Consider the following 25,575-nt stretch of genomic DNA (forward strand, 5'->3'; position numbering starts at 1 on the left):
CGGAGGGGGGGGCTCCTCCGTCTTCCTGGGAAGCACAGCTTGGCCGAGGCGGAGGCCGTTCATCTCCCACAGTCCAGCGGGACAGAAAAGGGGCTTTGATGCCGCTGAGGCAGCCCTGGCCTGGCGGAGTGCTTCGCAGCCAAGCAACCAGGGTGGGAGCGGGCAGCTGCTGGAGGGCACGGCACGCCAAGCCTCGGTGGGCAGAGCCGTGCCATCCCTTGAACAGCGCCTGGGGACAGAGGGAGGGAGGGGGCTGCCCTGGGAAGGGGAGAGGCTGAGAAAGCATGGAGGGGGAGGAGAGGGAGGGGGAGGAGCCTCCCTCCACTCAAGATCCAGTTTCAACAAGTGCTTCTGTCCAGAGAAGGAGCGGAGTGAACAAGCGATCTATTTAAAGAAAGAAGGGGGCACGCAGCCCTTTGAATGTATATGTTGTACATGTGCTTCTTGTAGGGCTGGTGTTGCTGCTGTTGTTGTTGTCATCGCCTTACCCCCCACCCCACCCAGCCCCCCTTCCCCCCTTCTGCATCCTCCGGATCCTGTCTTGCTCCATCTCCTGCTCCAGCGAAGATGGGGAAAGGGGTAAGTCCTGATGCATCTGAAATGCCATTTCTGAAAAGGAAAAGTTATTGCAGGATTGCGGGTGGGCTGAGAAAGTGCTACGAAAATGCCAGGAAACCTGTGCGGGAGGTTGACCCGGGAGACCTGGAAATGCCAGGGAAATGTGGGTGCCTCGCTTGTTGCCTGCTTCAGGGGTGCACGGAAAAAGAGGGGGGCCCAGAAGGAAGGGAGAGAAACAAGAAGTTCAGATCTGAGCTTGTTTGTGCAGCTGGGTGCCCTGGCGGGGTCATCCCCCCGCGGAGACTTTTCTTCTTGGGAAGATCACAGTGAATTTCTTTCCAAATAGTCATTTCTAAAGCTCCCCTCCTTCAAACAAAACCAAAGAACCCCACAGCCCAAGAGAGACTGGCACCCAAAGGTCGCTGTTGGGCGAGGTAGACCAGCCCTCTCGCAGCGTGGCCGGTGGGGAGGCATTTGGAAGTCAGCTGTCATGCTCATGCCCTCGATGGATTGGATGACGTCCACATCCTGCGCTGTGCAAACGGGTTTCACGGTTCTTCTGGTGATGCGTGCAGGAATGGGCTCACCTTTATGATGCTGACTCGTCAGGTAGCCCTCCACCATTCTTTCAGTGGGGACAAGTGCAAGGGGCATTTCTGCTGCTGCTTTCAGTCCAGGTCAGCTTCCGCCTGCCTGCCCAGGGACACTCCGGGTGCTTCCAGATGAGGCTTTCACGGGGCGATCACCCTGCCTCCTCTGCGGGATTTTACCCAGGGTGGGTGCCAAGTTGATGTTGTTTTCTACTCTTTTCCACTGCTTGGTCCATCCTTTTCCTTGCCCCAGAAAACCCATTAAAAGGGCAGAACTGTGGCACGATATGCCTTCTGATTGCAAGCGCCATGGACTCTCTCTGCCAGGAAGCACGCTCACTGGCGTGGCTCTGCCAAGGTCCGTCGTTATTATCTTGCGCCCCAAACCATGGCCTTGGCTTTGATCATCCAGGCGATGACTTCACGGCAGCAGCTGGCAAAATCTGCCGTCTCAGCTGTTAGGAAAGCATTTGGCTGTCGGGTTTTGCAGGGCAGCTCAGGGTGTGTAGCGGTGTGCAAAATGGGGCTTATTACGGGCACCCATTCAATGGCATTCTTGGTTTCACAGTGCGGCTTTCTCGCATTTGGTTGGAAAGGCAGGATACAAATGTAACAGGCAAACAAGTCAATTAAACAACCTGCATTAGATCTCTTAAAGGAGGTGGTAACTAAGCTGGAAGAACATCCTTCCAACTTTCACAGAAATTCTTCTCAGACATTTCTCTCTGATGCAAAGTGTTGTGCAACTTGAAAAAGTGCACCATCCTCTCCCTCACAAAAGAGGTAAGAGGGAAGGCAACCATCATCCCCTCCTGTATCACTTATGCTTTGGTAGGAACCGCAGGCACCAAAGACCCCTGGAACTTGTGCAAAGCGGGTGCAACACACCCAAACCACGTCTTTGCTACTCCGCTGTTAGGGTCCAGCTAAGACTCCTGGGGTATTCAAGGCAGGTGAACCCAATCCGCTCCAGCAGGTTCTTTGCAGAAAAGGGCAGGTTGTGAAAATAACCACATCAATGTACCCTTCAGGTTTCAGAAGGGCTTGTTTTTATTTACTTTTAACCTGCTCCTGTTTGGGCTATGTAAGGCGAATCCAAATCCGTGTCTGTGTCCAAGGCACATGTTAAATGCAGTACTTAATCTGGATCCAGGTGAACCTCTTTCTTTCACACCAAATGATGCGGGACAGACAGATGCACACGGATTTTTGAGAATCATGACTGGGAAGAAGTAACATGTTTGGAAGTAGGTTTCATTGGGCCATGCTGAAAGGTTTTCAGGAAAGGTTTTCTCCAGAACTTTAAAAGTAATGAATGAAAGGCTCCCACATTCTGCTGAGGTGAACTATCACCTCCGGGCACCTAAAGAAAAGTTACCAAAGTTGAGAGGGGTGAATAGAAGCCAGCACCTGTCCCTGGAAGGAGAGGACCTGAAGCCACTGTGATCCACTCGACATCCAGCAAGCCGTTTTAGAACGGGGCAGGAGCTACCTGCTGTTTCGTGGTCTAGGGTTAAAGACGCAGAGGGAATTGGAAGAGGCAGGGGTCTGGGCTGTTTTTACCCCAAACCTTAACGCAGCAGAAGACAGGCAGACATACACATCTCCCACAAAACAGATGTGGTTTATAAAGGAGGAGGAGCACCCAAGGGGCTCTTTTTCTAGTTTCTCTCCGAGTCCAGATCACAAGAAATTTCCTGTGTCTTTGGGAGACGCACAGATGGCAGAGCTCCATCCGGTGAACTTTCCCAGTTTCAGGTGCTGCCTGGAAGATCCCCAACTCCCCCACCACCACCAGCAGCCACTCTGAAGAGGGACAGGAGCCCTCCCAGGGCATGGATTTGGGGAGCTTTGCTCTACAAAGCCAACACCTGTCACTGGAAAGAGAGGCCATGAAGCCGTGGTTATCCACTAGACATCCAGCAAGCCGTTCCAGAATGGAACATGCACATTGGAATGGAATGTCTACATTGAGCAGGGGGTTGGACTCGATGGCCTTATAGGCCCCTTCCAACTCTGCTGTTCTATGATTCTACGATACAAACGCACAGAGAGTCCGCCTCGCTTTGCCACACAGACGGATGCAATGTAGCGTGAGGACATGAGAACCACCCACGGGCCCCACGACGATTCAGCCGACTTGCCACCAACGCGGTGCAGGCGTGTGCAAAGCCAGCCGCTCTTGCTAGACTCTTCAGCTTGTGCTCCTGGGACATTGCTGGAGGAGGATCCCGGCCCATTCACAGGCTGCCCCATGGCCAGGGTGGGGGGTGGTGCTCAACCCCTACCAGAGGCTCTGCACCCTCCACCGCTTCTGCCACTGCAAAGGGTCAGGCTGCCCCATCTCAAGACAGGTCCCTGCATCGGTCAACATGCCTCCCCAGCATCCACATACCCACACACACACACACAGGGAAGGGGGCATCCCTAGTTGATTGCACGAGGCCTTCCTGGCACCAACCCCTAGATGGAACGGTGGGGCTGGGAGCAGGGAAAGAGTCATGCCAGAACGTGTTGGTTCAGGCTCCTGAGCTAATCATCTCTGCACAGCCACCCAGCTTCATCCTGCAGTGCTCTTCAGGGGCGGATGGAGCTGCTGTGGCTGGGCTGGGCTCTGCCCCTCCGTGGGCCACTCAGGGATGGCCGCAGGGATCACTGGAGCTGGCCAAGGAGATGCAGATGTTTATTCAGTGGCAGAAAATAAAAAGAGGGCCGCATCCCTGGCAGTCACGGAAAAGTCCTGCTCCTGCCAAGAACAACACTGCTTGCGAGGGGGCGCCTTATGGAGAGACTCGGGGGGGGGACATGGGGAGGCAGAGAGAGGAGGCCGGCCCAGGACAGCCACCGCAAGCCCTTCCCTGTAGGTCCTCCCCCCTGGGTACCCAAGCTCTTGCCCCTGCAGAAGGGATCGCTGCCTTAACCTCTGTTCACCTCCCAACAGGAATCAACCAGGCCATTCTGCGTTAGCCCTCATTTATAAATAGACAAAATAACAGAGGCTTCAGCGTTGTGAGGCTGGCATGGCTACGGGGGGATTTCTGCTGCCCTCTGTTTATTGCCAGCCTTTTCCTTCCTAAGTCTTTGCAAAAATGGGGGCAGGGTGAGGAATCTGTCTTGCACAGCCTACGGATCTACCCCATACGAAATCATCAGCCCAGGGATCCACGCGCTTTGTCCTGGAGACAGGGAGAAGGTAGACTCCCTGGAGGAGGGGGCGCTGGCCCAATGCCCCTATCCCCAAAAGCCTGGCTCCCCACTGCGTTGTGCTGGCAACTCAGCCACATCCCCCCGTCACGCAGCCCAAAGGATGCATCCTGCTCTCAAGGACGAAAGGCTCGCCCGTTCTTTTTGTAGCCTTCTCAGGGAACACTTCCTACCGTCCCTGGAGGCCAGAAGCAGGCCTGTGCCAAGCCAAGATCCCGGCCCAGGAGAGGGAGCGAAGACGCCTCCCTGTGCCCTGAAATGAAGGAGAGAAAGGAGAAGAGAGGCCTCTTTCTCCCCGGCTGAAAAGGCAGCGGGGCCTGAATGGACGAGACCCCGGGACGGCATTTGCTCTCGCAGCGCTGCCAGCCTTGGCCGACGCTCTTTGGGGTCCTTCACTGCCGCAGCGCGAGACTTTGCCCAGCTTGCCAACCGTGTCGCTGCGTTTGGGCTTGCTGCCCGCCAACAGCAAAGGACGGCCAGCGTTCCACTGTGGCTGTGCGTCCCCTTGCAAGGCAGGCCTGAGCACAGCCTGGCAGAGCGGGATGGGAAGCGAAGCCCAGACCCTTTGCGAGAGAGAAACTGGTCCACTGAGCTGCATCCTCTATGGCTCCTCCAAATCGTCCTTAGAGCTGCTGGGTGTGACCCTGCCAGTCACAGAGCCAGCAAAAAGATCTAGCCTCGTCCATAACCACTTCCCCCCCCAGTGCCGACAATAGCTGCGTGCCAGTTGCTTTCCTGTATCCCTGCACCTCCATGCGAAAAGGATCCGTGCTGGATTTCTACCTATCGCACAACGATTTAGCTGCCACCCACCATCACTCCTCCAACCGTGTACATGCAAACATGCAACAGCTGTGATGGCTGAGAGAAATATTTCCAGCCTTCTGATGCAACTCCCAGGACTTCCTGCGCCCTCTCAGTCCAGAAATGCCTTGTTAAGAATAGTCTGACCTGGTGTCAAGAGTTCCCTGTGAAAGTCGATCAACAGCTCATCAATAAGAGCGGAGATGCTGGCCGGGGGGGTGGGGATGGGGGGACGACATGAAAGCTGCTCCTTCCGATCTATCAGAGGCAGGCCTAAAGAAAGAACTCTGTTCAGGGTGTTGTAGAACTTTCAGAGTTGGGGAGAACTAAATGCACATTTAGGGTAGGTAGAAATTTGCAATGGTCCAAACGATATCTGGGGTGGTTGAAAGCTCCGTCAAGTGGGGTGCAGCAAGAATCTGTATGAAAATTTGTAAATCTGCAAATTTGTATGAATAGACCAACAAGTTTCCAAGCGATTCAAATTGAATAATTGCCCAATATTTTCTTCTCAAGCCAGAAAAAAAATCACCTTTTTTTTAATGCTGAATATTGAAGGAAGATGTCTGAAATACCAAGATCTATTTTTGAGGAAACCTTCTCCCCATATTTCTCTATCCAACATTTGATGCAATATATGACATCAAAGCTCAGTTTCTAAAATCCAGGTCTTGCTCCTAAGTGTTGATGTGTGTTTTTTAAACTTTTCAAGGAAAGTTGCATAAAGCAACTGTGGGGTCATTGAAGGTTTTCTGTTACAAAAAGCTTCAGTTGTTTCTTCTCAGCCAACCGGCTTCAGTCCAAAGGAAGTAGGGACAGCCAGCCCAATCCCAAGCCAGAGACTGAAGTGAATGTCCAGGATCCCACACACGAGCGTCAGGGACAGCCTCCTGGCTTGAAAGGAGGTGATTTTATAATCTATAATACTCACCATCTCCCTTCATGGAGTCAGAATCGTAGAGTTGGAAGGGGCTTCTAAGGCCATCGAGTCCAACCCCCGGCTCAATGCAGGAACCCACCCTAAAGCATCCCTGACAGATGCTTGTCCAGCTGCCTCTTGAAGGCCTCGATTGTGGGAGAGCCCACCACCTCCCTAGGTAACTGATTCCATTGTCGTACTGCTCTAACAGCCGGGAAGTTTTTCCTGATGTCCAGCTGGAATCTGGCTTCCTTTAACTTGAGCCCGTTATTCCGTGTCCTGCACTCTGGGAGGATCGAGAAGAGATCCTGGCCCTCCTCTGTGTGACAACCTTTTAAGTATTTGAAGAGTGCTCTCATGTCTCCCCTCAATCTTCTCTTCACCAGTTTGGATGTATTATTCCCAAAATGAATGTCAATGTCACCCCAGTAATGGCTGGACCAGCTCTGATTCTCCCCCTCTCAGCTATGCCCACTATTCAAGAAGGTTTTCTTCTTAAGGTTTTCCTTAGGGGTGTAACTGAAGGCAAGCCTTCTCTGGTCTAGTCAATTTCACCCTGTCATTGACTTGTACAAGACTAGGGGGGAAAGCAGTAATTTGATTAAGACCGCCTTCCGCCCAGTTATCGAGTTGCCAATGCTGGACCCAATCTGCCTGCACAGAAGCATTGAGGAGGGCGCTCTTCCCACTCTTCAGAAAGGAGTGACGCCTCAATGGTTCTGAACGACACCCAGAGCAGGTTCACCAACCCACTGACATTTGCCTGGCAATTCTGCCTTTTTTTGCCCCCCCAAAAGCACAGTGTGCCCCAGATCTCAGAACATTTGCTAGAGAACGGTCTGACATTGGACTGAATTTGCTAAAAGTGATTGGATTGCTGTTGTGTTGGCTTTATTGTTTCTGTGAATGAATGATGTGGGATTTTCGCCCCTCTAAATCTGAAGGTGGGTCACCTGGACTGGAGAGCAACGTACGTGCTTTCAGTTGCAGTTGCAGGGGTGTGGGAAGTTCAGGGAAGTGGTGGGCCTGTCACTGGTGCTGGTCGAGGACGCCCTGGGCTTGCCGTCTCCGCCTGCCGTGCCTCTCCTCTCTCCCTCTGGCTCACCTGGGCTAACTCCCTGGATCTTTCCCCTCTCAGACAGGACGGGAGTCTGCACCCCCAGGGGCCACCGCTGAGAATGGAGGCGGGAAGAAGAAGCAAAAGGAGAAAGAGCTGGACGAGCTGAAGAAGGAAGTGAACCTGGTAAGACGGGTCCTGGGTGGGTCGGTGAGCTCCCATACCCAGGGATCCGAGGCAAGCTGCCCCCTGCCACTCCAGCACCAGATCAACTGGGCCTGAACAACATGGTCCTCTCTGGGATACAGAGAGGACCCCTGCCGCTGCCTCCTCTGTGCAAGGGTGCCCAGGAGGGAAAGACGCTTGGGGGCAGGGAGAGGGGGGAGGTTGACAGCTGGAAGGAATGCACCTCCTCAGTTTGCCAGAGATAACCTTTGGATCCGATTCCTCTCCAAGGACATTCAGCTCTCGCGGCGCAGTGACTCACGGCCTCTCTTCCTGCCCCTCCCCCTTGCTTCCCTCTTCCTAGGATGACCACAGGCTGTCTCTGGATGAAATCAGTCGGAAGTATCAAGTGGATCTGTCCCGGGTGAGTCTGCCGGCAGCTTCCCTTGCCAGGGGCTTCCCACCACCACGGACCCTTCCCCACCCACCCCATGACCCCTTGCTTCCTTCAGGGAAGGGGTTCCCCTAGAGTTCATTAGCTGTTCCCAAGACCCTGGCTCTTTGTTGATCAATGTGGGTGCATCATCTATCACCTGTGGTCTCCCAAGGCAAGGGGAGGAGAGGGGCAACACTGAACTCCTCCACCTCCACGCCGTGACGTGTCCATCTCGGCACTGTTCAGTGCTTGCTCCCTCTTTCTCTCTTTCCATTCATGCCTTTTATCAAATTGGGTCAACGTGTCCTTCTTCCCAACCCTGTATCCCTTCTGCTCCCTTTGTCTCTCCCAACGGCAGGGTCTGACCAACACTCGGGCGGCTGAGATCCTGGCCCAAGATGGCCCCAACGCCTTGACCCCTCCGCCAACCATACCGGAGTGGGTTAAGTTCTGCCGGCAGCTCTTTGGTGGGTTCTCCATCCTCTTATGGATTGGGGCCATCCTCTGCTTCCTGGCCTACAGCATCCAAGCGGCAATGGAAGATGAACCAGCCAACGACAACGTAAGTCCCATAACCAAGCAGAAGGGGCCTCTGTGGGATTGGACATGGTGGACAGAGCACGGACACCCACCCAGGCTCCAAGAAGACACCTCACATTTGGCAAAAACAGCCGCTCCATTGTGCCTCACACTTATTAAGATGGACAAAAAGTAATTCTTCCCCCACCTCCCACAAAAATCGCTACCTCTTGACTCTTAATAATAATAATAAATTTATTTCTAACCCGCCTCTCCATTCTGATCGAGGCGGGGAACAACAGCAAGTATAAAATACATAAAATATTAATCAAAACACAGTATACATTATTAAAACTTCCTAAAAATATACTAAAATTCCACTGGATAGGCCTGCCGGAAGAGATCAGTCTTTATAGCTCTCTTAAATGCTGATAGACTGTTAAGTCGACGAGTCTCCTCCGGCAGGCCATTCCACAGTCTGGGAGCAGCAGAAGAGAAGGTCCTCTGGGTAATACCTGTCAGCTTAGTTTTGGCTGGCTGAAGGAAGTTCTTCCCAGAGGACCTGAGTGTGCGGGGCCGGATTATACAGGAGAAGGTGATCCCGCAGGTAGAATCCTAGAATCATAGAATAGCAGAGTTGGAAGGGACCTACAAGGCCATCAAGTCCAACCCCTTGCTCAATGCAGGAATCCACCTTCAAGCATCCCTGACAGATGGTTGCCCAGCTGCCTCTTGAAGGCCTCTAGTGTGGGAGAACCCACAACTTCCCAAGGTAACTGATTCCACTGTCGTACTGCTCTAGCAGTCAGGAAGTTTTTCCTGATGTCCAGCTGGAATCTGGCTTCCTTTAACTTGAGCCCGTTATTCCGTGTCCTGCACTCTGGGAGTATCGAGAAGAGATCCTGGCCCTCCTCTGTGTGACAACCTTTTAAGCATCCTTTCCTAATATTGGAGATGTGGTGGCAGTATTAGTCCATCAACCTCTGTAAACCTCTGTAAACCTCTGTTACGCACGGACTGCAGTGTGCTTGCTTCTTTTATATGCAAGGCAGTTTATGTAGCAATAAAGCACAACAGAAATAAAAATAAAAGCAGCATCTAAAAGCCATCGCTTAAAAAAGCCTGTGAGACTGAAAAGGGGGTTGCTAAGCACCTTTCTTTTGCTTTTAATGGTTTTTTTAAAAAACATGCAATACCAAACACATCTAATTTAAAATCTTGTTATTGACACTGGGTAGTACATTTAATATTTTCCCCCATTACAAACAAAAATATAGGTGGGAATCCGTTCTATTTAGTCTCTTTTGTATAAACGGAGGAAAGGTTTTAACAAATATTGCTGTCTTTGTCCCTGATTTTTATATACATTAAAAATCATACCATGTTTTGTTTTAAAAATCTGGTATTTTGACTTCGGCAATCTCAATTTGTAAACCGCCCAGAGAGCTTCAGCTATGGGGAAGTATATAAATGTAATAAATAATAATAATAATAATAATAATAATAATAATAATAATGTCAATTTTTCTGCCATGGCTATTTGCCACAGCTCCATGTACCAAGACTTCAGTGTTAGAATTTCTGCAAGTTTTCAACTTTGAGCTATTACCCTTTAAGCAGCCCTTAGCAGGAAGCATTTTTAATTTATGTTATTGGTCTGGCTGGTTAGTTTGCAGCTCTCTGTATTGGGCAGTGCTTGTGGGGTGGGGTGCCATAGTGTGTGGTCTGAAACAGCACCCTCCGGTTCAAAGACCTGCCCCAAACTGTGACGCTGACGACCTGGTACCTGGCAGAGAGGCTTTGGGGACGTAGGCGTGTGTACATGGGTTTTGCTCTCCACAGTACACCTTTTTCTTTTCTCCCCAGCTCTACCTGGGAGTGGTGCTGGCAGCCGTCGTCATAGTCACCGGCTGCTTCTCCTACTACCAGGAGGCCAAGAGCTCCAAAATTATGGACTCCTTCAAAAACATGGTGCCTCAGGTAAGGCTCTGTTCTTCCAGCTCCACCCCGTCTCATGACGTAAGATGGGAAGCGCTCAGGATTCTGAGATACACCTCCTAAATCATGAGATCATGCTGTTTGGTGGCAAAATTGGGTCCACACTGCCTGGCTGTCAGGCTGTAAAAATCTGGATGGCAGGATCAACGGGAGGATCGAACGCATCTCCTGAGCTTCCTACCTTCTTCATAGAATCATAGAATAGCAGAGTTGGAAGAGGCCTACAAGGCCATCGAGTCCAACTCCCTGGTCAGTGCAGGAATCCACCCTAAAGCATCCCTGACAGATGGTTGTCCAGCTGCTTCTTGAAGGCCTCTAGTGTGGGAGAGCCCACAACCTCCCTAGGTCACTGGTTCCATTGTCGTACTGCTCTAACAGTCAGGAAGTTTTTCCTGATGTCCAGTTGGAATCTGGCTTCCTTTGACTTGAGCCCGTTATTCCGTGTCCTGCACTCTGGGAGGATCGAGAAGAGATTCTGGTCCTCCTCTGGGTGACAACCTTTCAAGTATCTGAAGAGTGCTATTATTCTAACCGCTGCTGCTCCTCCTCTTCCTTATCAAGGCTCCCACTTGCTTACTCAGCAGGCAGGGGAGCCAGGGACCAAATACACCGTGGGCATCTTCTGCTCTTCTTCCTCACCCCCTCTGTTGTCTGGGTCACAGTGAACAAGCAGGTTGCAATGGGGACAAGGAGGAGGAGCTACTCCAGGTGGCTGTGGCCATTGAGCCCCTGCTGCAAGGGGGTCCCTTGGCCAGGGCCAACCCCACCTACCATTGGTGCCTGCCCTGCTCCTTGCCCGCTAGTAGATGTTGCAGGATGCGGCTGAGCCACTGCTGTTCTATAATCGGAACGAGCTCCTTTGTGAGATGAAACAGCCTCATTAAAAGATACTTAAGTTTTTATTTTGTGTTGTGGTCAACGTGGCACACGCCAGGCAGGGGAAAGCCTACAGAAGTGTGTAAGGCGTGCTCAGGCACCGCTCCGTGTAGTTAGAATAAGGGGTGTTACACCACCCACCCACCCACATACCCACGGGCGTCCCTTCCTCTCATGTGTCAAATGTTGGAGAGGTTGCCACAGGAAATTAATTCGGCCAGTGGAACCACGAAACCAAAAAGGGGGGAAATAAAATATTCGCCTCTGGAGTGCGTGTGTGCGTGCGTGCGTGCGTGCGTGTGTGTGTGTGAAGCTGCAGGACGGCCAGGCATGCTCCATCGCCCTCTTGTGGCTGAGACAGGAGGCTGACATGGGCTCCATCCAAGATCTCTGCAGAATCAGCAAGGCAATCCTATATTCATGCATACTCAGAACTCAGTCCGATTGAGTTCAGTGACAATTACTCCCAGGAGGTCCGGCAAGGGTGGGGGAGAATGGCAGTGCCCCACAAAGGCCTTCATGCCCCAGCCTGAACATCTTTCATCCGCAGCAAGCTCTGGTGATCCGGGAAGGCGAGAAGATCCAGATCAACGCTGAGAACGTGGTGGTGGGGGATCTGGTGGAGATCAAAGGCGGGGACAGAGTGCCAGCGGACCTCAGGATCATCTCCTCCCATGGCTGTAAGGTGAGGCTGACCAAGGAGGGGGCCGGCGTGCCAGCGGCCAGTCCCCTGTTGACACCCAAAACGGATACAGGTGGCCAGGAGAAAGCGCTTTAGGTCGCTCAATCACATGATTAAAAAAATGTTAGTCGAGTAATGTTTAAATCAATAGGTTAAATCTACGTCTTGACAAAAGCAATGGTTTTGAATCATAGAATGATAGAGTCAGAAGGGACATCAGAGATCTTCTAGTGCAACCCCTCCTCAAAGAAGGCTCTAGTTTCTTGCGAATGAATGGTGCATGTCTCAGCCACAGCAAGCGCCATGGCTTTGGAAAAGCCCATCCCATCTCCGTGTGACTGATGGAGGACAACCTCTTCTCACATGGCGCCAGCCGTCTGCGGGTTTTGGAAGTACAGGAATTAAAAATAATAATTCACTGTTTTGTTTTTAAAGTCTCGTCTGGTTAATCTGAGATTTGCTTTTAGTCAAGTAAAAAAAAAAGTTTTAATCAGTTAATTTAATCAATTCATTGCTGCGTAGGTGGGTGGGTGCCCCCTGCCTGCCTCCTTCTGATAAATCGCCCGCACTTGATTGTAGTTCTGCTTTCAACAGATCCAAATGCAACAGCATGTTTGCTTCCAAACAGATGCATAAGGAGAGTTCTTTGGTAAAAATAGATGGTCTGGGGGTGTTTTGCTGTGTTTGCAAACTAGCTCTGTAGGAGAAGAAGAGGCTCTAAAATGACCCCCAGGGCTCTGTATTTAAAAATTAAAATAATTTCGTTTAAGTGCCCTGACTGGGAGGAAATTGCTTCTTTCCGTCTTGGTGTCTGCAAAACTAAACTCGCAGGCTTGAGAAGGCATGGCCTTTGGGGTTCACGTTGTCCGAATCAGGACATTCTTCTTCTGCCAGCTAATTTCCCTATTTTTCCATCGTCTTAACTCCGCAAACAAACAGGCAGTGAGGCTGGTGGGCCTCTCTGCTGCAGAGCTGCCTTGGCCTGCTGGGATGCTGGCGTCTTTCTTTCTGCCCCTTCCTGGGAAATCCCTCCCATTTGGAGCGCATTTTGTGCAGCTTCTTCCTTTGACTTATCATAGAATCATAGAATAGTAGAGTTGGAAGGGACCTACAAGGCCATCGAGTCCAACCCCCTGCTCAATGCAGGAATCCACTCTAAAGCATCCCTGACAGGTGGCTGTCCACCTGCCTCTTGAAGGCCTCTAGGATGGGAGAGCCCACAACCTCCCTATGTCACTAGTTCCATTGTCGTACTGCTCTAACAGTCAGGAAGTTTTTCCTGATGCCCAGCCGGAATCTGGCTTCCTGTAACTTCAGCCCATTATTCTGTGTCCTGCACTCTGGGAGGATCGAGAAGACATCCTGGCCTTCCTCTGTGTGACCACCTTTCCAGTATTTGAAGAGTGCTCTCATGTCTTGGGCAGGTGGATAACTCCTCGCTGACGGGCGAGTCGGAGCCGCAGACCCGGTCCCCGGAGTTCACGCACGAGAACCCACTGGAGACACGCAACATCTGTTTCTTCTCCACCAACTGCGTGGAAGGTGAAAGGGCAAAGCAGGATGAGGGGGGCTGTTGAAACATCTGGAAGGACGGGAACAAATGCAGAGAACGGTCTTCCACTACTTAACGCCTTGATGTCAGTGCTGCCGGGATGGTTGTCCCCTGACACTGAGCAAGACCCAGCAAAACTCTTGGGGGTCAGGCAAAGCAGGGTGCCATGAGCCACCCGAAAGCGGAGAACAGGGGGAAAGAAATGGCGCAGAGGGAGAAGGTCTGTGGATGTGAAAGAGCCACAGGGGACCCTTGATGCTCAGACCCAAGAGCGACTCCAACCGAGAAATGTTTATAGGGGTCCGACCCAATCAATGATCTGCTCTGGCCTACTGCTCTTCAGAGGCCCTCTCGTGTGTCTGCTTGTTTGTCTGATGGCTCTTTTGATCCCTCCTTTCGGGAATAGTGTGGTGATGAGGCAGACACACATACACCTTGCCTGATATTCCCTACGAGCTGTGCCCTCCTGACGGGTTGGACTGCAACTCCCATTATTCTGACTGGGAAGGGTGGGAGTGGCCGTCCAGTCCGTCTGGAGAGCACCAGGCTTCCCTTCAAACTCCAGGTGTGTTTGGAGCCAGGCTCTGTGATCCTCTTTTCACCGGAGTCTGAAATTAGGAACATCGGGATCTAGCCCAGTATTGTCCACACGGACCGGCAGCAGCAGCAGCACCTCTTCTGGGTTCCAGGCAGGAGTTTCCCCAGCCCTACCTGGAGAAAGCAGTCTCTACCACTGAGCTACAGCCGCTCCCAGATAGAAAGGGATGGCGCAGGGAAATGACCCCTGCCCTCTGCGTTTGGGGTTTTTAGCAGCGCAGAACCAGGAGCACAGGTGTAGCAGGCAGGCGCGTCGTGTGGCCTGGCCGCCTTGCGCCATTTCCCGCCATGGTTGCGTGATGGCCCACAGGTCTCCATGACTCCTGGGCAGATTGCAGGAGCACCAGGTCCTCTTGGGTTTGCCTAGGGGAGACACAGGCCAGGAGCTGCCCGGCTATTAGCACCCTTTCCCCAGCCCTGGCTCCGGCAGCGCTTGGAGAGAGGGGTCCACAGCTGCCCTCTCCCACCTGCACAGGGACCGCGCGGGGCATCGTCATCTCCACCGGGGACCGGACAGTGATGGGACGCATCGCCTCGCTGGCTTCCGGCCTGGAAGTGGGCCGCACCCCCATCGCCATGGAGATCGAGCACTTCATCCGCATCATCACCGGCGTGGCTGTCTTCCTGGGCATGTCCTTCTTCATCCTCTCCCTCATCCTCGGCTACACCTGGCTGGAGGCCGTCATCTTCCTCATCGGCATCATCGTGGCCAACGTGCCGGAAGGCCTCCTGGCCACGGTCACGGTAAGCGGCTCCAGGCTGGCCAGATCAGTGCACACCAATGTGGGGGAGGGGACGAGGGAGGCAGAGCCGGAGTCCACAATGCAGGAGCACTCCCAGGAACGGGGTTGCTCCGCTTCACCCTCACCACCCTGTGAAGAAGGGGAGGGGAGGTTTCACGGGGATTTGAACCAGGGTTTCCCTGGTTTGAGTCCAGCAACGGGCTCTGCCCCACCAGCAGCTGCCTGGTACAGTGGGAACGGCCCAGCCAGAGCGGATTCCAAAGGCTTGGCGGGGTGGCTGCAAGAGGCATCTCTCCTTCTTCTCCTTCTCCTTCTCCTTCTCCTTCTCCTTCTCCTTCTCCTCCTTCTCCTCCTCCTCCTCCTCCTCCTCCTCCTCCTCCTTCTTCTTCTTCTTCTTCTTCTCTGGGTAGAACACAGGATGTGACCTCAAAAGGGTGCCCAGTCCGTTCTCTCTTAGAAAGGGTGAGGGGACGAGAATGGCGAAGTTGGTTTTCTGTAGGAAGGCCAGGAAGGCCCCCAAGGCATCCCCTTCACTGGCTTTCACGTTTTATTCCTCCCCGCTGTCCTGCAGGTGTGCTTGACCCTGACGGCCAAGCGCATGGCGCGCAAGAACTGCCTGGTGAAGAACCTGGAGGCCGTGGAGACGCTGGGCTCCACCTCCACCATCTGCTCGGACAAGACCGGCACCCTGACGCAGAACCGCATGACCGTCGCCCACATGTGGTTCGACAACCAGATCCACGAGGCAGACACCACCGAGGACCAATCCGGTGAGGGGGGACGGCTCGCTCCACTCCTCTGCCGCGTGGGAGATGGACTGAGCTGTGCTGGGGAAGCCTTGCGGGCCGACGGGGCGCTTTGTTTAGCTTTCGCTTGAACCCAAACTCAGGAAATGTCCTCTGTGCCAGGAGGCCACCTGGGCATGTGAAGTAAACAGAGCACACCAGACAGACTGGAGGTGCAGCACTTCCTTTATTAGAAAGACGGAACAATTCAATGGTTACGCAACGCCGTTTCTTCCACGGCCTCAGAACTTCCCTTACTGTACATTATCCCTGTAATCCTACCACAAGCTCCTGTAAGGGTGAGCTGGGATTTCCATCCCCAGGATGTGCGCCGGGGGATAAATAGTGATGGACGAAGGCTGAACCTTTCCTCCTGGGCTCCTGGCTTCTCCACCCACCATAGGCTTAGCTGTGGTGGGGCGGGTCTGCTCCATTTGCCCCCAGGGAAGGGAAGCCAGCACTGCCAGCCCCCCCCCCCCCCCGATTCTCTCTCTCTCTTTCTCTGAATGGCCCCGATTCTCTCTCTCTCTCTCTCTCTCTCTCTCTCTCTCTCTCTCTCTCTCTCTCTCTCTCTCTCCCACCACCACCACCAGGAGCCACGTTTGACAAGCGCTCCCCCACCTGGACAGCCCTGGCCCACATCGCAGGGCTGTGCAACAGGGCTGTCTTCAAGGCCGGACAAGAGAAGGTCCCCATCTCTAAGGTACAAGGAGGGCGCGCTTTGGGTGAACCTGTAAAGAGCGCTGGGGCTCAGTCCTCCCAGGGCTCTCCCCAAAACACCCGCCAAGGCCTCCTATCCAGGACAGCCTCCAAGGAACTTGTGTCTCTGGGAGCTCAGACTCCACCCCACCCCTGCCCTGGTGGTGCCTCATGCTGTCCCCCCTCTGCCCCTCACCTTTCCCCAATGACGTTTTAAATGGGGCAGCTGCTGCGGGGTGGGCGGAGGGAGCCCTTTCCAACCAGGCCAGGGTCTGACGACTCTTCCTCCATCCTCCTCCATCTCCTCCTCTCCTTGCCAGAGGGACACGGCCGGCGACGCCTCTGAATCGGCGCTCCTGAAATGCATCCAGCTGTCCTGTGGCTCCGTCAAGAAGATGCGGGAGAAGAACCCCAAAGTGAACGAGATCCCCTTCAACTCCACCAACAAGTACCAGGTGGGGGGGGGGGGGCTGGGGCTGGGGACAAGCGCCCTCGGAGGGGACCTCGGTGGGCTTCAGTTTGCCCCCCTGGCGGGGGAGCAGGATGCCGGGGGCGATGGGGGGCCCTTGGTCTCCAGTCCTCCAGCCTCTTCTCCGGCCTCTGTGCTTCCACGCTCAAGTATCTTGCAACCGCTTTCATGGCAGGAAACTTGTGATGTCTTCAGTGCGCAGTGAAAGCTGGGACGGTCAGAAAGCCTGTTTCCTGTGCTCCTCTGGAGTCATGACGTGTTCTATGCCCACCCCGACACAAGGCGCTCTTGGCAGCCTGGCCAGGGGGTGGGTGGGCAGATTTCTCCGCAACAAGAATGGGAGTTGCTGCCGTCTTTATCTTCCCCCCACCCACTCCCCATTACCCATGATGCATTGCAAGAATAATAACAACAATAATCTATAAATAGGAACAAACAGAATATCTATAAGCAAAAGGAGTCAGCAATTGCAGATGAAAGCAAAGCAAGACAAATGAGTTAAAGATCACTATTATTTGTTGCATTTTAAAAAGGTAACAATAATTAAAGCCACAACTGAGAATCCAAAGGTCCATGCATTTTTTTAAAAAAAAAAAGGGAGAGAGAGAGAGAGAGAGAGAGAGAGAGAGAGCGTCTGGGCCAGGAAGAGAAAGATGCATACAAATAAATAGCCATCAATACAGTGGTCCCCCTTTGATTTACATTGTAATCCTCTATTTGTCTGTCTGAAGCTCAGAGTCATGCAACCTTCCAAACATCAGTCTTCCAAGAGCATCCTATGAATTGCTTCACTGCTCCCATCAGGGTTTTCCTGAATCAATGTCCTCTTCTTGGATCTTGGAATTGTTGTAGATCACAAGCTCAATATGAGCCAACAGTGTGATGTGGCTGCAAGAAAGGCCAATGCTATTTGGGGCTGCATTAATAGAAGCATAGCTTCCAAATCGCGTGAGGTACTGGTTCGTTTCCGAAGCCCGGAGGAGACCCAGCTCTCCCTGTGGGGTGCTGAGACCCACCCCGAGTGCTGCCTGTGCTCCCCCATGGAGCCCTGCGCTCAGGGGTCCTTCTCTCCCACAGCTCTCCATCCACGAGCCAGAAGACAAGGCCAACGGCTACGTCCTGGTGATGAAGGGGGCTCCTGAGCGGATCCTGGACCGCTGTGCCACCATCCTCCTCCAAGGCCAGGAGGTGCCCCTGGACGAGGAGTTGCGGGACGCCTTCCAGAACGCCTACCTGGAGCTGGGCGGGCTGGGGGAGAGAGTGCTGGGTGAGGAGGCCGGGGACACGGGGCAGGGCGGGGCATCGGGATGGCCTGGGGATGCACGAGAGGAGCGTTGAGAGGGGATCCGGAGTGGGCAGATGCAGGTAGCCAGGTGGGCGTCAAGAGATGGGGCTCCTTCTCAGTCCTGCTAGCCCCAGGGCACGGACACCCCTGGGTCCCAAAGAGCCCCATGGAGCAAGTGCTCTGGCTCCCACGGATGGCCCTGGTGTGATCTCTCTTGCCGTGCTGCCCCACATTTCCAAAGTGTGGGTCCAGGTGGCTCCTCATGCAGAGAGCTGCATGAGCTTCCTCACTTAAAGATCTTGGAGTGGGGGGTGGCTTTGCATTTCCAAGGCCGGTCAAGGTGCTCGGCTGTCTTTGGGCTACTTGGGGTCCCGTCCTGCCCCACCCCTCCCTCCCTCCCTCCCTCCCTCCCTCCCTCCCTCCCTCGATGGTTCTTTTCCTAAAGTGGTGGTTGTCCTCTGGGGGTCCTCCGACACCTCCCCTCTTGTCTCATGCTGCTTTGGCCGCGTGAGGATCGGTGCTCGCAGGATTTAGGACTCAGCGACATCAAATCAACAGCATCCAGAGACGCAGGATGGGACGGGCATAAGGGGAGCAGGTGGAGCAGCAGTGGGCGGCTGGCGATGGGGCCCCCGGCTGCATTGCAAGAGGTTCCCCCTGGGCAGCCCCCCCCGCCCTCACCTGGCCTGCCTCCTCCACCCCTAGGCTTCTGCCACTACTACTTCCCCGAAGACCAATTTCCCCGGGGCTTCAAGTTCGACGTGGACGAGGTCAACTTCCCCATCACCAACCTCTGCTTCGTGGGACTCATGTCCATGATCGACCCGCCTCGGGCCGCCGTGCCGGACGCCGTGGGGAAATGCCGAAGCGCTGGGATTAAGGTAACGCCGGTGGACGCTGACCGCGGGGGGTGGGGGGCTTCCCTACTGCCCTCCCCAGCTCCTGTGGTCAGCACTCGCAACGTCACCCAAGGAAGACATTTCCAGACCACTCCATTTTCCCGCTGCCCATTGGCGCCTGCCTCGCCCCGTCCGCCACTTCCTCTCCCTTTCCCCCGCAGGTAATCATGGTGACCGGCGACCACCCAATCACGGCCAAGGCCATTGCCAAGGGGGTGGGCATCATCTCCGAGGGGAACGAGACCGTGGAGGACATCGCGGACCGCCTCAACATCCCCGTAAACCAAGTCAACCCCAGGTAGGCCAGCCCTCTCCACGCCCAGCCCGCACCACCTCTGGTGTGGGGGCCTTGCATCAACGTGGCTTCTTCCGCCCCAGGGAAGCCAAGGCGTGCGTGGTGCACGGTTCCGACCTCAAGGACATGACGGCCGAGCACCTGGACGAGATCCTCAAGAACCACACGGAGATCGTCTTTGCACGCACCTCCCCACAGCAGAAGCTGATCATCGTGGAAGGCTGTCAGAGGCAGGTAGGGAGCACCTTCCCTCGTCCCAGACATAGAAGGGACCGGTCGGCCTGATCCAGCGCCCTGTGCTTAAAGGCATCCCAAAGGACAGAGGCATTCTTATGACTAGCGGAGGACGGGGATTCTTCACCCACCCTCTATATTGGGGTGGGAAACATCTGGGGATCCAAGAGCCAGTTCCCCCCCACACACACACACACACACAGAACCCACCAGGTCTTGCTACCCTTGCCAAACTTGCCACTGGAATTCTTTTGGAAAGGTGAAGTTGGCCATTCCTGCTGCCACCAAAAAAGGGACCAGAGCGTGGTAGGTTGGCCACGGGGGGCTGCGTACCACCCACCCCTGCTCTATAGGACTGGCTTTTCCTGCCGCCTAGGGGGCCATCGTGGCTGTGACAGGAGACGGGGTGAACGACTCGCCCGCGCTCAAGAAGGCCGACATTGGCATCGCCATGGGCATCGCCGGCTCCGACGTCTCCAAACAGGCCGCGGACATGATCCTCCTCGATGACAACTTTGCTTCCATTGTGACGGGGGTGGAGGAAGGTGGGTGTCCCCGGGGGAGGGGGCAGAGGGAAAGGGCCCTGAGCCCACGATCCATGGGCACCTCCCCCCCCCCCCGCCCACCGTTGGGCGAGGTTTGCTCCTCTTCACTTCCTCTGGCCTTCGCCTGACAGGGCGCCTGATCTTTGACAACCTGAAGAAGTCCATTGCGTACACCCTGACCAGCAACATCCCAGAAATCACGCCTTTCCTGCTGTTCATCATTGCCAACATCCCTCTGCCCCTGGGCACCGTCACCATCTTGTGCATTGACCTGGGCACCGACATGGTGAGTGCCGCCAGGCCCTGTGGCTGGAGGGAGGGAGGGTGGGAGGGAGGGAGGGCCACGATCCACCTGCCTCTGCTTGATGAGTCAGTTAAGAGGCCCTTTCTTTATAATCAAAACTGGTAACGAAGTAGATAAAATAGCATGGGTCAATTCAACGACTGAGCACACAATAAACCCACAACTATGAAAAAGACGAGCAGCCGGTAATTAAACATTCACTAAACCTGTTCCAGGAGGCAGGTGTTTCAAAGACCATCTGAGCATGGGCAGAATGGCCCCACCCACGCAGGGCCCCCACGAAAAAGGCCTCGCCTCTTGCGCCCCTCCGCACCTTTCATGGTGGTGGGGCAGAAAGCCGGAGCCTCTGACACTGGGCTTAGCACTCAAGCAAGTTCACAGGGGGTGCGGAGTTCTGGCTCAAAGGCCTTTCCTGGAAACCCCACCTGGATCTTTGGTTGATATGGGGTCCATCCCCCCACCCCCACCCCCGGACGTGCCTCCCTGGGCATCGCTATCAAAATACAGACAAATGGAGCTGGCCTTAGAGTGGGGTGAAGAAGATGGAGAACTCATTATGGCCACAAGACCAGAAGAGTGGGGTTCATTTCCCCTGTAGGAGGTAAAAATCCGGCCACTCCCCTCGCAACCCTTCCTCACCCCCTCTTGCTCCTGCTGCTCTAGGTCCCGGCCATCTCCCTGGCCTACGAGGCCGCGGAGAGCGACATCATGAAGAGGCAGCCTCGGAACCCCAAGACGGACAAACTCGTGAACGAGCGCCTCATCAGCATGGCCTACGGGCAGATCGGTGAGTAAGCCAAGCCCTGCTTCCGCCAAGCAAGGGGGCCACTTATTAGGACTGCCGTTGTTGCTGCTTTGGTTTTTGACTCACCCTTTAGCCGACATCCTCAGGCTGACCTGCGCGTCACAAGGGCCCGTTCCCCCCTAACAACAACCTTCCAGTTTAAAAGCCTCTTCCCCTTTTATGCTACAGCCCACGACCAGCCCTTTCATAGGTAGCGGCGTGCGACGTTTGAACCCAGACTGCCGGGTGGGCAGGACTTAAGGGCTAAACAATGGGTTAGATCCACAAATTGCAACAAAACCAATGATAAAACGTCTCAAAATGTTTTCGTTTAAGCCGCAGAAATCTTTTTTAAAAAAGACCCAGTTCGTAGCCCCCTGTGAAGTCCGTTCCGCTCCCCCAAATGTGTTGGTCCTGGGTGGGTGGGCGTTTTCCCAGCGCGCCCAAGCCACTGAGGTGCGACGAAGGTTCTCCTGTGCTCGGTCCTGACCAAGCAACGGTTGGGTCAGCCCTGGAGGGCCTGATCCTCTGCGCATCTTTCCCCAGGCATGATCCAGGCCCTCGGCGGCTTTTTCACCTATTTTGTGATCCTGGCTGAAAACGGCTTCCTTCCCACCACCTTGCTGGGGATCCGTTTGGACTGGGATGACCGCTCCAAAAATGACTTGGAGGACAGCTATGGCCAGGAATGGGTGAGTTGTGTCCGGGGCCGGCGCGCGGCTTCCGAAACCACCCGGAGGGCCAGGGCGGGACACAGGAGCTTGGACTCGGCAGGACTTGGGGCACATACTCCGGGGCTTCCACTCCGCACCCCGACAGGAAGAGGCGAGAGTTTGGCGCGGCTCCCAGGGCACGCCTCCCGCCAGCCTGTGCTTGCTTTCCCTTCCTGCAGACGTACGAGCAGCGGAAGGTGGTGGAGTTCACCTGCCACACGGCCTTCTTCGCCAGCATCGTGGTGGTGCAGTGGGCTGATCTCATCATCTGCAAGACCAGGAGGAACTCCGTCTTCCAGCAGGGCATGAAGTGAGTCAAGGAGACAAGGCCGCAGGAGACCAGGCGATCCTTTCCTCCCCCTGCGCCTTCCATCAGTCGCTGCCGCCGTAGAGCCTTTTACCTACGTTCCAAGGACGGTGGCCCTTGGACGGCCACGTCTGTGGCCTGTGGGTAGCCCTCACCTGCCCCCTTGCTCTGACCGGCTTGTCCCTGGGCTGAAGAAGAGAGCAGCCGGCCTGCCGAGGAGTTGCGAGGGGGTCCGTCACCATTTCAGGGGGATCTTTGTCTTCCCTGGTGGGGTGCAGCCAGGACCCGCTTTGACCAATGTTGGAGCCTCGGTCCAGCTGTGCAGCTCGGAGGATGTCAGTGGCACTGGCACTTGGCTCAACCACCCTTCTCCCCAGGGTGCTGAGAAGCTTGCCCAGCTGCCTCGACGCACCCTGGGTGTCGCACGCTGGGACTAGCGTGGGCAGGACCAAGCCGGAGGAGGGCGGCCGGAAGCTGCTCCGTGCCCCACCCTGGCCTCTGCTCCGAGCTCCTTCCCTTTCCGTTTTCTCCCGCAGGAACAAAATCCTGATCTTCGGCCTCCTTGAGGAAACCGCCTTGGCCGCCTTCCTGTCCTACTGCCCCGGGATGGGCGTGGCGCTGCGCATGTACCCGCTCAAGTGAGTGGCTTCCCAGACACGTAGAAGGGACACGCAGGGACTGGCCACGCAGCACCTTTACGCGTCAGTGCTCACGTGGCCCCTGGTGGTACCCTGTCCTTGCCCTTCCCGTGCGCTGCTCAAAAGCCTGCTTCCCTCCACACTGAGACCCCAAATCGGGGGGGGGTTGGGTCTTTTTTGGCCCAGGGGCTGGATAGCTGCCCCTGAACCACCCCCACCCCCAGCTGGCTGACATCAGGGGCAGTCCCTGCAACACCAGGGATGGGGCCCTGCCCCTGGCATCCTTGGGTCTCCAGCCAGAGTGCTGGTGGGCCTCATTTGCCCCCTCCCTTCACATGCCAAGACCTTGAGGCAGCCTCCCCTCCCCTCCCCAGCTCTGGCACTTCTCACACAGCCTGTCGCTCCACTCACACACTCTCTGCCCCCCCCCCCCGTGGTTCCCTGCCTAGGCAAACGCCCTGCCCAGGAGGCACTCCTCGGATGGGCCCATTTCCCCACCGCCCACGAGGGATGCTCTTCCCGGGACGCCCGGCCTCTCTCAAGCCCCCCTCTCCCTCCCTCCCTCCCTCTCTCTCCTTCGCAGGGTCACTTGGTGGTTCTGCGCCTTCCCGTACAGCCTGCTGATCTTCGCCTATGACGAAGTCAGGAAGCTCCTCCTACGCCGCTACCCTGGTGGTGAGTATCCCTCCCCCCCCTCACACCACTGCAGTGGGGCTGCGGCCTCCTTGGGCACCGTCCCAGCTGGGCCTTCCAGAAGCAGAGCAAGCTGGAGGACCGGAGCTGGGCCCCACAGGGCCAGAGCTCAGGCCCGGACCAGACTCTCAAGCGGGAGGCTGAAGCTTCTCTCCAAGAAGGCGGGAGGAGCAAAGAGGGGGGCAGCCCAGAAGCAAGGGGGCACAGCCTCCGTTTGGCAAGGCAGGGCTGGGCGGCCAGAGCCCCATCCTGGGGCTGAGGCTTCATCATGGCCCTCGCTGTGACCTCAACAGAGCTCTGGGGCTGCATCAGGCCGTGCCGTGGTGTCTGGCCAGACTTCATTCATGCCTTTCGTCTCCCACCGGGAGAGCGTACAAGCAGGGCAGGAGGGCAGCCGCCCCCGGGCCCAAGTTGCCTGCTCCTGTGATGTAGTTTAGCTTTTTTAAAAGCTAGACCAGGTTTTCTTTTTCTTTTTCTTTTTCTTTTTAAATTGTAACCGTTGCTTAATCCTGAGGCTGGCTGCTTTGTGGGCTGCCGGACACCTTTTCCATATGGATGCCTGTCCCACCTTTGCACGCTGTGCCGTAGCTTAAAGTTCTCTGGGTGGCTGGCAAAAAGCTCTTCCCGCCCTCTCCAGCCCCCCCCCCAGCTGCTGCTGCTTTTGTGCCACCCCCACCCCCACCCCCTCACCCGTCTCTCTCGTCTTCTTCCCTTTGCCAGGCTGGGTGGAGAAGGAGACCTATTACTAAGCCAGCAAAGCAAGCCAGAGCTCCCCACTGGAGCCAGCCCGGACAACCTGTAGCCACACTCTGTAGTTGGACAGATGCAATAAATGACCTTTAACCCTGTTCTCGCCGCCTCCCTGGCTCTTGGTTCGTAAGCAGAGCCCCCCACCCCACCCCACCTCCCCTGATGCCTGGAAGATGGTTGGAGACACACACACCCTCTCTTGCAAACTGGAGGAAGGACGCAGCCGGGACCGGAGCGGAAGCCAATCAAACTGCAGGGATGGGGGTGGGGGGAACAGCGCGCCTGGAAAAGGAAGGGTCCTCTATGCCGGCTGAAGGGGTGGGTCACGAGTACGATGGGGGGGTGGCTGCAGCAAACCTGAGCAGTGTGGGGAGGAGAACGGTGTGCTTCTGGTTGTCTCTCGTGTGGGGCACAATAGGGACGGGGGCATTCGCCCCATAGGGAAGAAGCAAAGATGGGTCTCCATGAAGGTGGCCGGGGCAGAGGCGGGGAGGGTGGCTGAGCAGGCCCTGAGACCCCAGGCGCCCTGCAAAGCGGACACCGGAAATTTGTCACTGCTTCCTGCTGCTTTAGCACACAGCTCAAAAGATCCAGCCGATATTCCTAGGGGAATGGAAGTCTTGCCTCTGTGTGTGTGTGTGTGTGTGTGTGTGTGTGTGTGTGTGTGTGTGTGAATGCAAGGCCTGGTCAGGCTGGGGCTGCAGCCTGGAGAGGAGGCAGCAGGAGCCAGAGGCCACCTTGGCCCAGGGACCCCCCTGGGCCTGCCCTTCCCGCCCCTTCCCTTTCACTCCCCCGGTGAGTTTTTGCAGCCCTGGGTGCCGCCAGGCTGGCTCCCGCTCCCAGGGCCCCTCTGTCCGGCCCCAGGTGGGCGCAGAGACCCTCCGTTCCACCGCCGGCCAGCAGCAGGGGCCGGCGTGCGCTCCGTCCCTCGCCCCGGACTCACTTTCAAGGCCCCCCGCTGCTAACGACAGTAAGAGGAGCTGGGCAGCCTGTTTAAAAATAAGGCCCCGGATCAGCAGAAAGCGCCGAAATAGTGCCAGAGCTCACTTAAGCTGTCAGGCCCGAGTCGGCATTTTGCACTGATTAAAATAACAGCAGCTGCTGTCCCGGCCAGGGCTACAGCGGGGGCTAAAAATAGCCTCCCGGGGCATAGCTTGCCTTAAAGGCTACTGCAAGCAACGCCAAGCAAGGGGTCCAGGCTTCAGCTGCGCCTCCCCCTCCCCAATGCAACTCCAGTTGGCCCCCCAAAGCAACACGGAGGCAAATCTTTTGCCATTGGGGCGATCAAGAGAGAACAGAGATGGAGCTAGCGTAGGCTTCAGGCAGCAGCCAGAGGAGGCCGGGGAGCTGTCCAGCACGAGGGCGCCCTGAAGGAACCGTGCGAGTCCAGCTAAGCTATCCCGAGCACGCAGGGGACCCGACCACCGCCCTTGCCAAGAAATCACCCACCACAATGAGGGCTAGGGACATGTCCG

At 55.5% G+C, this 25,575-nt stretch overlaps 1 protein-coding gene across 1 annotated transcript; it reads left to right on the forward strand.

Moving 5' to 3' along the window:
* Nucleotides 1-347: 347 nt before the first annotated feature.
* On the forward strand, nucleotides 348-24,200 carry LOC134412001 (sodium/potassium-transporting ATPase subunit alpha-2). Its single transcript, XM_063145755.1, has 23 exons — nucleotides 348-579; nucleotides 7,214-7,318; nucleotides 7,662-7,721; nucleotides 8,092-8,295; nucleotides 10,119-10,232; nucleotides 11,677-11,811; nucleotides 13,233-13,350; nucleotides 14,433-14,701; nucleotides 15,272-15,470; nucleotides 16,079-16,188; nucleotides 16,505-16,639; nucleotides 17,731-17,920; nucleotides 18,644-18,819; nucleotides 18,999-19,135; nucleotides 19,216-19,366; nucleotides 19,743-19,911; nucleotides 20,043-20,197; nucleotides 20,879-21,002; nucleotides 21,546-21,691; nucleotides 21,892-22,022; nucleotides 22,556-22,657; nucleotides 23,241-23,332; nucleotides 24,071-24,200. Exons 1-23 carry the CDS (start codon nucleotides 568-570, stop codon nucleotides 24,097-24,099), a joined length of 3,063 nt encoding a protein of 1,020 aa, XP_063001825.1. The 5' UTR covers nucleotides 348-567; the 3' UTR covers nucleotides 24,100-24,200.
* The last annotated feature ends 1,375 nt before the right edge of the window (nucleotides 24,201-25,575 follow it).

This window comes from Elgaria multicarinata, chromosome 21 (assembly GCF_023053635.1).
Source record: "Elgaria multicarinata webbii isolate HBS135686 ecotype San Diego chromosome 21, rElgMul1.1.pri, whole genome shotgun sequence".
Lineage (NCBI taxonomy): Eukaryota > Metazoa > Chordata > Lepidosauria > Squamata > Anguidae > Elgaria > Elgaria multicarinata.

Excerpts from the sequence above, each read along its gene's own strand:
- LOC134412001 (XM_063145755.1), top strand. Across the intron at positions 19,912-20,042 it reads TGTGACGGGGGTGGAGGAAG|GGCGCCTGATCTTTGACAAC; the intron begins GTGGGTGTCCCC and ends TTCGCCTGACAG. Across the intron at positions 21,692-21,891 it reads ACAGCTATGGCCAGGAATGG|ACGTACGAGCAGCGGAAGGT; the intron begins GTGAGTTGTGTC and ends CCCTTCCTGCAG.